This window comes from Pseudopipra pipra, chromosome 2 (genome assembly GCF_036250125.1).
Source record: "Pseudopipra pipra isolate bDixPip1 chromosome 2, bDixPip1.hap1, whole genome shotgun sequence".
In the NCBI taxonomy this organism is placed as follows: domain Eukaryota; kingdom Metazoa; phylum Chordata; class Aves; order Passeriformes; family Pipridae; genus Pseudopipra; species Pseudopipra pipra.
Genome location: NC_087550.1, coordinates 95,346,757 through 95,358,812, shown reverse-complemented (window position 1 = coordinate 95,358,812; position 12,056 = coordinate 95,346,757). Strand labels below are relative to the sequence as shown.

Sequence of the window (12,056 nt, the reverse complement as noted above, 5' to 3'; positions counted from 1 at the left end):
CTCAATATCGTCTTTGTCTTCATTCATATATATTTTTTTTTTTTTTACTGAATTTTATTCATTCAGGCTTTTTCGAATTTTGATTTATGTGTTTTTCTTCTGTGTTTTCTGTACTTCTCATATGCTGTATGCCTCTTGATCCCTGGCATATTTGCAGCCTAACTAGTGATGTCTGAGAATATCTGTGATTAAAGAATTTTTCCAGATTTTGAAGAAATCTGATTTCTTGTTTCTTTATTCAAGCAGTAAAACAGTTGATTGTCACTGCTGCTGTTTAACTTACCCGGGGGATGTTTCAACTGTAGTTTTGACTTCTTCTCACTATGCACCTATGTGTTAAATCACTCTTCCAAGTTGCAGATTTACAAGTATTAGCAACAGTCATAGTGTTTTTCATCACTTATTGTGATGAGTGTATAACAAACCCTTTATATTATACTGTGATGACAGAAAGAATTTTCCAGTGCATCTGTTCCCAGGTGCACATCCTCCCCTCCTCTCTGCCCTCTATCTGAAAGTGTGGACCAGAGATGAATGTGTTATTACATCTCCATTTACTGTAAGGAAATGACCATTATTTTCAAAGCTTAGTTGCAACTTCATAAGTTTTATATTGCAGCCAAACAAAGACAGCTAGGTCTGTGCAAGGACTAGTAGAAGCTATTTTTTTCTAGAGGACTTCTCTGGGATATTCTGTGAGAAGAGATGAATGGGTTAATGCGTTTTACTCGTATCTGAGAGTGTGCAGTCTTTTCAGTTGGAAACTCTCAGTGCTCCAGAGCAGACAATGGTGTTTTAGTTTGTTTCACAAAAGGTTCTGATGTTTTCAGGAGAAAGTACTTGAAGTATGCTGTGGTTTGTGGGAATCCAGACTGCACCTTTGTCTCATTGTCCAGGGGAGTATAGGGAGTATAGAAGGATGACGGCAGTAGAGAGGCTATTGAGATAGCAGCTTTACCAAAATAAACAGTGTTCATTTTGCTTGCATTCATGCAATTCCTGGATGTGGTCCACAGATGAGGACTGCTGCTCTGGGATATACAGACTTCCTCACAAACCATTCAGACTTTTGAGTTCCCTGTGCTTCAAGACAGGCAAAAGGAAATAATAATGATTATTTTTATTTCTAAAAAATGGAAAGAACCACTTATGCATGTATTTGAAACCCATGTTTTATCACACCAACGGTTAATGCACAGACAAACAGTTTGGCTACATTTGTTGAATAAGCTGGCACACAGTTAATGAATTTTACTTAGAACATAAAATATCTGTATGTTACAGACTGCTACATAGCATAAATCACAAATGACAGGGTAGAGCCTTCCGTTATATTTAATTAGATATTATTCAGCCTCTCTTCTATCATTACAATGGCAAGATCCCAAAGTGGTTGATTCTTTGATTTAAATATAATAAATTTTTATAGAATCCACTATAACTTCACTGAATTGCTGATAGATAGGTAGCAGAGTCTATTAGAAAGCATGTAGAGTTGATTAATAGTCTGATAAGTAACTTTTACATGGTATCAAGCTGGAAATTGATTGCAGATCCTGCTTACCAGTCTAGTCACATCAAAAGGCTCTTGAAGAGCATCACACGGGAGTAAGGTTTTATAAGAGGATGGTTGCTCGAATGTGCTCAGGATTACTCTTCAACAAAGACAGAACTGGGTATTAAACAGAAATTGAGGAAGCTTTTTGTATCATGCCATTTAAAAGACCTGTTTCCTATTACACCTGAAAGAAGCTCTGTGAAGCAAAGAACAGAAGAAGCACATCAGTTCCTTTACTGCAATGTAGTTTATTCTCAGAGGACCTGGCATTAATTGAATTCTTTGAATTCTTTAGAAGGTAAATCGTTTACATTTATACTGCTCCCTCATGATTATCTGCTTTTGGGGTGGGAAGGGATACCAAGAAAAAAGAAAAGGACTAAGTTCGTTGCTACGGTGAGCAGAGCACTACTGACCTGATGAAAGCGTTTTAGCTGTGAAAGTCAGGCTGAGTGGTTACGAGCACCACGATTCAGTCACAGCTTAATAAATGCAATGGAGAGACTGTTCACATGGTAAGTAATTTTTTCTGTGCTGAACAAAGGATTTTCAAAGTAGTTTAATACTGACCTTAATGCTGCAATTTGAGATGGATTTAAACTAAGCTAGCCCTTTCTGTGGCTAGGAAGTATTTCTTTTTGAAACTGGAAGATGAGTAGGCAATACATAATAATTTGTGAAGGGAACACCTGTAAAAAATGCGTTGATCTGTGGTTCAGACACCATGACTTTGGTTAGGCTATAATATTTTTATCACTGATTTCATATGGAATTCAGTTCAGGTGCATAAATACTAATAAATTATTATTTCTAATTTAACATAATACATTTAAATAATATTCATTGCTAGTAGCAGAAAATCCTCCCATATAGTGAAGTCATTATGTCTGACAGCAAAGTGCATTGCTGAAAGGGTCAGTGCTTTAGTTTCTCATCTGATTTCTGTTTGAAAACGTGGAGTGTACATTAATGTAGCTTTTTGAACTAGATGAAGCTGCACTGCTTTACACCATCCATGTACCTTGGTCTGTAAGTGCCAAAGCATTTGCTGCTCACTACATGCCTTTTCCACATTACTTTGTTAGTACTGTGATTATGTTTAGCTAGCCAGCTATAAAAGTGTTGTACAGTAGTACAGTCCTTATTAAAAACAATGGCTTGATTTATTTAATGAATGCTAATCTATTTAACAGTTCACTGGAAATGTTGAAATTTTGAAATATTTTATATTTCAGGACAATTTCAGGTATCTAAATTAGAATGTAGGTGTTTAATTGCAGTTGTGAAGAGGGGCTGCTATCATTATCTTTAGTAAGAACAGATCAAGAGCGGAGCTGAAGTGTCACAGGACCTAAACTAAACGTAATGTATATTTCTGAGCTTTTTTTACGCTTTTTCCTATAGTGAGATCAAGATGCTTAGAATATTGTTTAGGTAGCAGTCTCAAGCAATACATTTTCAGAATCTCAGATTAGCATTTTTCCAGATATTTTAAGCCCTCTGCACTTTGTTTCAATGCTGTAAAGACCACAGTCTTACAAATATCTGGAAGTTTCATTATTCATTGTTTAAAATATCATCAAAATCAACATAAATGTTTACATAAAGGTAAGCATGTGCCTTAGTATTTGGAAATTTGCAATTTCAAGCAAATCATTCTGTGTCACTTTGCTTGAGATGCTTGCTGCATTGAGCTGTGTCAGCAGTTTGGATATTTGCCTTTAATGAAGAGATACTTTGTGAAACACGCTATTCCCAGGGTACAAGACTTTTACTTACTTCTCTGAATCACAATGGCAAATGAGCAAATATTTATGTCACATGAAAAGTCACAATACATCTGAGCAGAGAGGAAAACTATGAGAACATGTATGTAGGCATTCAGTTGCACATTCTGGAAATGAATTCTGACCTGTGCCCCAGATTAGACAGGGACATAATCACCCCCATGTCATGTGAATTACCATCTGAGGCGCATTTTTTTAGGATGACTAGTATCCCAATTTAAATGCCAGAGTAAGTGACTAAAATTAATTAACATAAAGCCATAAGAAACAGAAGTATAAAGAAAACTGAAAATAGGTGTGGCAAAAATGTTCCTGCATACTGTAAAGTTACTTGGGCTTAAGTCACCTGCAGGAGATGGAAGAAAATACCTGTGGCAATCACATTCTTTCTCTCTGTTTGTGTCCCATCACCCTTCCTGTGCTCTTGGTGTTGTTCGGGAGCTGGTGCTTGTAGTGCCACAAAATATTCCCTCTCATCTTCACAGTGAGAACTAGTGACAATTCAAAGCAAACATTTCCTCTTTACTCAGACATCTCTTGTTTGTACAGGGAGGATTAAGCTCATAATTTGTGTTGTGATGCAGTTAGCATCTGTCCAGTGGTGAGTAAATTGCTACAATTTTATGAACAGGTTGTTTTGTAACTATGATTCTTCTTTTTCTTGTGGTCCAGGGTGGACCCAGGCAATGAAGCAGCTCTACACTAACAGGCATCCTTGAAACATTTTTTTTCTGTTGGTTATAGAGGTAATGATTTCCTTTGTCCTGTACTAGTTAATAACCAATGCAATACAATAAAAAATTCTCTGGTTTTGATATTTCAGTGTTTCATAAAGGTTTTTGTATTGTGTGCTTGTATGGAAGATGCAGACCTTAAAACTCTATATATACCAACAATCTTGTTTATTCTAGTTGTTTTTGTCCAGAATATCTCATTAAATAACTTGGTAAGCTTTTTCAGTTTTTTGATGAGAGACACTGCCAATGTGTTATCTGGTGCAATATACCATGACAATGACAGTGACCTTATTGAATCACTGTACATAACTGTAATTCGTCATACACTGAGGCAAGAACCACATAAAATAATCTTCAAACATGATATCTTATATCATGAGATATAAACTCCTGTGCAGATTGATTCAGAAGGCAACCTTTCTCGCTACCAACAAACCTTTCCTCATGTTACCGCACTGCCTCCTGACTAGCATACTCAAAACCAGCTCTGGTTGAGAACATGTTTTTCATATATCTTCTGCTATTTGAATGGGTCTCATTTTTTTTCCAGTTCATTATGGCAGTTTGTGCCATTTTTCTCATATAAGGAAAAGGAAAGATGGACAGACTTGCTGCACATGTTACCCTTTAAGAAGTTCTCTAGTAGCTTTGCTTTTGAGTCTGTAGCTGAGTTGTCAATCTCTAAACAGTAACAGTTTACGTCTGCCTAATAAAGTTGTGGATTTTAGCACCTCTTTTTTTCCTGGAGGTTTTCTTTACAGTGGAAGTTGTTGCTGCTGTTGGCAGTGCTCAGTTAGGACAGAGTAGTTGGCATACTTCAAGTGGTAGAGCTTAATCCTGAGGATTGGGTTGACGGAAACTTCGGGTAGTTCAACAAGGGAAGTGCATATTTTCATGCCTGAGGCAAACTGACCCTGTGCATTGGTATGGGCTGGGAACTGCCTGACCTGAGCTCCAACCCTGCTGAAGAGTTTGCAGGGGTTACAGTGGGCAAAAAGTTGAATGGAAGCCAGCCCTACACACTGATGATGAATCAGGCAAACCACGTAGTGGGCTATACTAGGAGGTGTACAACCAGCAGTTGGGGGAAACTCTTTATCTGCTGCTACATGGGGCTAGTGAAGCTGCACTTGCAAGTATGTGTTTAGTCTTGGTCCCCCCAGTGTAAGATGGACCTTGAGGAAGTGGAGTGGGGGCAGCAGAAGGATAACTAGCAGACATGACAAAGCTGAAGGCTTCTCAGTAGTGACAATAGTAACAAGGCCACCAAAAAAACCAAGGTATTTTTGATAGAAGACAGTGTAGCACTGAAACGGTTTACCCAGAGAACTTGCAGAATCCGTTGATAGAGGTTTTCAAGACTACTAGACAAGACAAGGTTATCTAATCCAATGTTGGTGACTAACTCCCTGCTCCAAGTGGTACTAAGCGGTCCATGGAATTTCCTCCAGATCCATGTCTATAATCCTCCTGGGTTTGAGTTGAGCTCTCTCGAGGCGCTCTGCCTCTTGTGCCGTTGTTGATTCCCCTGCTCAGTAGGCCAACACAGATCTGCCTGGTTCTAAAACTGGGACTGAATGTTGCATGCCTTAGAGATGAGCACCTGAAGGATTAATTCAGGGAGTTTGCCTTGTCTGCATCTATACTATGTTGTTTAATCCAGGCTTAATCTAACAAGGTTGCTGACCTGCAGCTGTTACATCTACAATGAGATACTGATATCATCTGGGATGTACCAGGTTCCAGATGTGCTGAGAGAAGAAACTCCATCTGCAATTCTTTACTTTTCAGCTGAGAACAGTGCCCTAATGGATGGAGATCTTTTGTCAATCAGCCTGAATTGTTTGACTCCGGCCACATGCTGGAAACTGCTATGTGAGGCCAGTTTTGGCAGTCAAGCACTGTTCTTCATGGAGCAAATAGATGGACATTCATACAGGCTGAAGTCATCCCAGTGGAGAGGCAGAGGACACAAAGAGGCACATCCTTCCTGAAACTGGAATTTGGCTGTGTGAGCTCATCTTTGCTGTGTTTGACCAAGACATTAAGCTAATTTGTTTGATTTCTCACCCTGGATGAGAAGAGCACTGTGATGACAGAGGTGTCCTACAGCTTGCATCAGTCTCAGCTGTGATGCGGCAGTGAACACTGCCAGTTCCTCCTAAGAGAGAGGCTACATGTGAGCTAAGCTGAGGAAGAGCAAGGATATTGCTAAACTCTGTGGGCATGGCTAATGAAATATTTTATACATAGCAGAACATTTTTAATAGGGAAGATTTGCAGTTCGCTTATTCCCCAGTCCTGTCATGAGAGAAAGAAGATGCAGTTGCAAACTACCTCATGCTGAGGATGGTCTGAGTACAGATCTTTTATGTGATTAAATGCTCTTAACACTGAGATTGAAACAGGGAATAAAGTTACATCTTCTGCAGCTTTATGGAGCTACCCTTTCATTTCTTTGTCTCTTCCAATGAGGAAATACAAGAAATAAACCATATAATTTTTGCTATGAAGTAAAACATATCATTTAAGGTCAGACGGAAAATTTTATTTTTTACAGGAGTTGATGGCTTTTGACATGCAGGAAGAAAGGGTTTGTGTTTTGGCTTAATGCAAGCCAATACTTGTTTCCATTTTTTGGGTTGACAACTCATTTTCTTCTAAGTAGAAGGGCATGCTAAGAAAGGAACAGAAATTATAGGGAGAGGTTAGCCTGTGTTAAAAGAAACTGTTTGAACCTGACCCATAGAATTATATTCTATGTCTGCGTCTGTCATGGAGTTTCCAGCAAGACCCTCTGGGCACTCTGGATAAATGTGTGCTCCTCAATTTTGGGAAGTCTGGTTTGAGACCTTGAGTTCTAATTCATACTGAATACATATAATACATAATAGAATATATAATATCTATTATATATTATTTGTGTTACATGAAATTTATAATATAAAATAATATAACAAATAATATAGGAAATAATTATGTTATAGATAGTTCATAGAGTGATTGGCATGCAGACCTAGGACTATCACTTTGATAATATTTTATTATGGTTTTGTGATTCATAATAGTTTATAGAATACTATGCCTTTAAAGCAAAACAAAACATGTCAAGAAATGAACACATAATTCTTGAACTAGTTGCCCAAAATTAGTGCTTTAAAAAGAAAATAATTGTCTTTCAGTTCTTCTATAGAGAAAGAGAACGCAGATAAGAATGTTCCTTTGTCCATCTTTTTAAATGAAAATAAAGAAATATTTGTGAAGCTTTTATGTGCTGTGATGATGTGAGCTTTAAAAAAGCCTGTTGGGAAATTATTAATTATGCCTTCAGAGCAGGGTTTGAATGGTACTCGGTAGATTAAACACATGTCAAACAACAAGGAGAAAATAATGTTTGATAATGTAACTGCATATATAGCACAACAGGTTGCACAGTAATGCTTAATTGTGGTATTTCTTGACTGCCCAAGGTGAATTGAGTCTGCATCCCCTTCGAAGAGGCCTTCCTTCAAACTTAAGAGAAAACCTCCCTCATATGGGCTGCAGTCAATCCTTAGAGATTACAAATTTGAGCACCTAGCCCACATATGAAGGAAATTTATACATATAAAGTAGAACATGAGAATCAGAAGTGATTGGGTCGTCCGTAGCCACCACATCAAAAGGTCTTAGGGTAGGTTGGTGGGCATGTCGTTGATAGATGTGGGTTCATATTCAAGGACTTCGGCAATAAAATTATCTGACAGTCCGCTAGACTCCTTTTGTAACATAACAGTCCCCTGAAAAGCAACTAGCAGCATGTAGTCTCCTAAAGTCTTCAGTCTCAGTGGAAAAGAGAACATATTGGAAAAGAACATCAGTTTTATTGCAATGTCATGGTAACCTGTTATTGCAATTTAATGGTAACAGCAAATGAGGAATCTGACTTAAAGGTAAAGCTATAAATGTTAGGAATAACTGATTCAAAGACACATTCGTGATCAGTTTCCACACGAAGATTTCTGTATCTGGCAGTTTCAATAGAAGAATCAATTTTGAAAACTCTATACAGTGAAAATTTTAAAAAATTAAAAAAAAAAAGATATACACATAGTTAGGAATCTGAAATGACTTTGATATTTTTGATAGTCACCTGAGTACCCAATGCATGCTAATGAACTCTTTGTAATTATGATATGATGGTTTTTCTTCTCAGCAAATACAGGGATTTACCAACTGAAAGCAAGATGAAGATTAATAAAAAAGGACCATGGGCATCAGTCTGGCATTTCTCTTCATAATAGTTTCTTGTTTGTAAGCAAATGTGAGCTACTTGAATTGCGTTGAAATATTTAGATATTTTGCCCATCTCACATTTGAATTTTTAGACCACTTTCTATTCACATTTGTTCACATAAACTGAGGTCATCATGGCTAGGCTTTGCGAACGAAGATTTGGGAAGGGCTCTACCCATGTTTGTTACAAGCGCGCTGGTGGCTAAAAAGACCAATACAAGATAGGCATGTCCAGTTGCAAAAGGCACAGCAGAAAGACTCCTTAGGTGGTATATTCTGCAAGGCACAATTCTTTCTGTGTTGTCTTTTCTCCTCAAGAGTGATTCTGCGTGCATTCTCAAAGGCATCAGCAGTGTTATAGATGGTCTGTCTCCAGGCCTCCCAATTGGAGGCCAGAGTAGACCAGTTAGGTTGATCAGTATGGCCAAGGCTGAGATGTTGTTTCAGGGAGTCTTCTCTTCGGGGCTCCTCTTGTGCAACAGCAGGTGGCAAGTTCACCATAAAACAGGATCTTAGGGAGGCGGTGGTCCTTCATCCTTGAGACGTGTCCTGCCCATCGCAGCTGTGTTCTCATCAACATGGCCTCAATACTTGTGATTGCTGCTTGTTCTAGAACAGATGTATTGGTCACATAATCTGATCAGTGGATTTTTAGGATTGTACAGAGGCAGCGTTGATGGAAGCGTTCTAGGTGTCGCAGGTGGTGGTGGTAGATGACCCATGATTCGGATCTATATAAGAGAGTAGACAGCACTATGGCTCTGTAAACGCTGATCTTTGTACTTTTCTTCAAGTGTTTATTTCGCCAAACTCTTTTATGAAGCTTTCCGAAGGCACTATATGCCTTTGTTAACCTGTTGTCTATCTCTCAGTAAGTCTTACCGTCCGAGGAGATGAGGCTACCTGGGTAACTAAACTGCTGAACTGATTTGAGCTCTGTTTGGCCAATGGTGATATGGGGATGATGGAAGACTTCCATCATACCAGTTCACATAAACTGAGGTAGCTTTTAAAAAAATGCATCAGTGATGTAATGGGATTAATTATGTGTTGTTTTCAAAAAGTAAATGACAATGACATATGCTCTCTGTAGTCAGCATTGGTTGAGTAAGTGGAGCTCACATGGTAGACTTATACATGGTTAGAACAACAAAATAGTTGGTGGAGGTTTCATGGCACATTTGAAAGCATGATCTAGATTTGTCTGCCTTCAATTTCTTACAGGCTGTTTCCAGCTATGTAATGTTTTTCGGACCCATGAGATGGAAATTGAGCAGTGCTTGCTGGAATCCCTCCCTCTTGGCCAGCGGCAGCGGCTGGTGAAGCGGATGCGCTGTGACCAAATAAAGGCATATTATGAACGAGAAAAAGCTTTCCAGAAACGGGAGGGCTATGTGAAAAAACTGAAACATGGAAAGAATCATCGAGTTCGTTTTAATCTTGCTGATATGATACAGGATGCGATCATACGTCACGATGATAAAGAAGGTACGTAGTAATGTTGAAGTGTTTTTCTTCTTTTGTACAGAAAAAGTTTCAGAGGAAAAGCTCCCTTGTTCTGCTCACCTGTCTTTAGGTAAAATACAATTTTACATGATAGTAATCATAAAGTGATTGCCTCAATAGAATACGCAGGCATGTGTTGCATACGACATTGTAGCTTGTTATTGAAATGAATAAGGTGCAGAGAATAAACCTTCAGAAACCTAATTAATTTATTTTGAGGTTAATATATGTATAAACTAATATATTTAAAACCAAGTAAGGACTATGATTCTGTGATTATGTGTGGCCTCTTATATACCTACCTATGGCTATAGAATTTAACACAAGTTACTTTGAAAATTAGGTTCTCTCTAATAGCTTAATGTCTTTCTTGTATTGAGATGCCCAAAACTGCACACAATATTTCAGGTGAGGTCGCACCAGTGCAGAGAAGAATGGGACCATCTCCTCCCTTGGCCAGCTGGTAATGCTGTGCCTGATGCCCCCCAGGATACGGTTGGCCCTCCTGGCTCCCAGGGCACTGCTGACTCATATTGAGTTCACTCCTGAATCTTCATTTATTTGTGCATTTGTTCTGACTGTCACTGGGGTGTAGCCCTACATGTTTAGATCTTAACAGGAAATCAGTCAAAAAGCTCTTCTTTTCAAGTGAGTGCCCAGGGCATCATTTATAACTAAGTTACAAATAAAATTCACAACCTTTCATTTCACTCTCTTAGTGTGTACAGGGATGATAAGTGAAAATATTCTTCCTCCATGTTTCTGTAGCTCCTAATGTTCTCTAAAAACCAAACAGAATACCAGATATGACTTCTAGCATTCTGTAAAAGTCAGATACTTGAGGCTATTTTTGACATATACACTGAAGAAATGTAGTTTGCTTATTGCAGTGGTGGTGGGGCATCAACAGTCTTTTATGTTGCATATACTTAGCCTTGAGACCTCCTGAATCAGAATATGAAGTTCAGCAACTGCTGAGACTGAAGCATGAGCATAAAGGGAAGATACCTCAGGCAGAGGACAGTAAGGTGAGGGAAAAACAGGAGTAGTGTCCTGCACTTGAAACTAAAATAGGTCGCCAGAAGCAAATAGCCTGCAGATAACCCAATAGCAGTAACAATGCTGTCATGAATTTGTGGTACTTTCCAAGGACTATGAAAATTGTGATTGTTGTCTTTAAGCAGTTTGGGGACCTGCAAGTACCTGTCTGCTGTGTTTTTAGACAAATGTTCCCAGAACCTGTTTGCTTTGAGGTGAAAAATGCTATATTAAGAACTATTATCATGTAAACCAATAAAAACAAAAATTAAAAACAAAAGTTGAAACTCATAGACATGAAAATTGCTTTCCTACCAATGTTGTTGAATGGAACATCCAACCATGACTCTTTAGTGAATATATGTACGTTAGAATTTCTGTTCAAATTAGACCTATGGTTTTGTAGAGAACATCACATACAATTACTGTGTTTGGTCTTGTTTTATGGAGCATGTAAAGTAGATTCCTTTCAGGGAAAACTGGACTGGAAGATGTGGTCTAGAAGTACACCTAATGCTTAATAACAGTAATGAGTTTTTTTTTAGACATAGCCTAAAGTAATCCCACTGAAACAGGTATAGCTGGGGAAGTTGAGTTTTTGTCACCCCCTGTTTTCCTTGTCTATTTAGTAATATTTCGCAGTGTGCTCAGGAATCAACAGCATTGCGAAATATGCTCAGTTTGAATACAGAGAAGCAAATTCAGTAATAAGTATTTTTAAAATGCTTCTCTTTGGAAAAGCTGGGCATTGAATAAACATTTTTTAAAAGGTAATTCAGTGCAATTAAGTAGCAGAGAGGTACTTAAGATGATTTAGTAATAACAATGTAATAACTTAGAATAAAATCTCTTTTACTATATGAAGATAAGTTGTTATCCTGTGAAAAATGGGATCTGGGCTGATCTGAATGTTTTGTATTTTGGAATAAATGTGAAAAGAAATCAAGATGAGAAATTAGCAAATTTTCAAAAATTCAGTTTTGTTTACTCAATGGGGTATTTTAATGCAGTTCCAATGTCTTTAATTTTAGAAATAGTATGATTTTTAAACTGGACATTTGGTTAATAGTGTGATATCTAATAGCAAGTGTAAAGGTGTGGTGCAGCATATTCAGTACTCAAATAGCTTTAGTCAATTAAATTCTATCAGGCAGC

At 37.9% G+C, this 12,056-nt stretch overlaps 1 protein-coding gene across 5 annotated transcripts in view; it reads left to right on the top strand.

Moving 5' to 3' along the window:
• Window positions 1-12,056, top strand: part of MYO16 (myosin XVI) — a 375,232-nt gene that overhangs the window by 85,078 nt on the left and 278,098 nt on the right. For all 5 annotated transcript variants that reach the window (XM_064646535.1, XM_064646539.1, XM_064646537.1 and 2 more), the window contains one exon: window positions 9,582-9,845. In XM_064646535.1, the coding sequence (XP_064502605.1) occupies window positions 9,582-9,845 (264 nt within the window). The remainder of the gene's footprint in view (window positions 1-9,581; window positions 9,846-12,056) is intronic.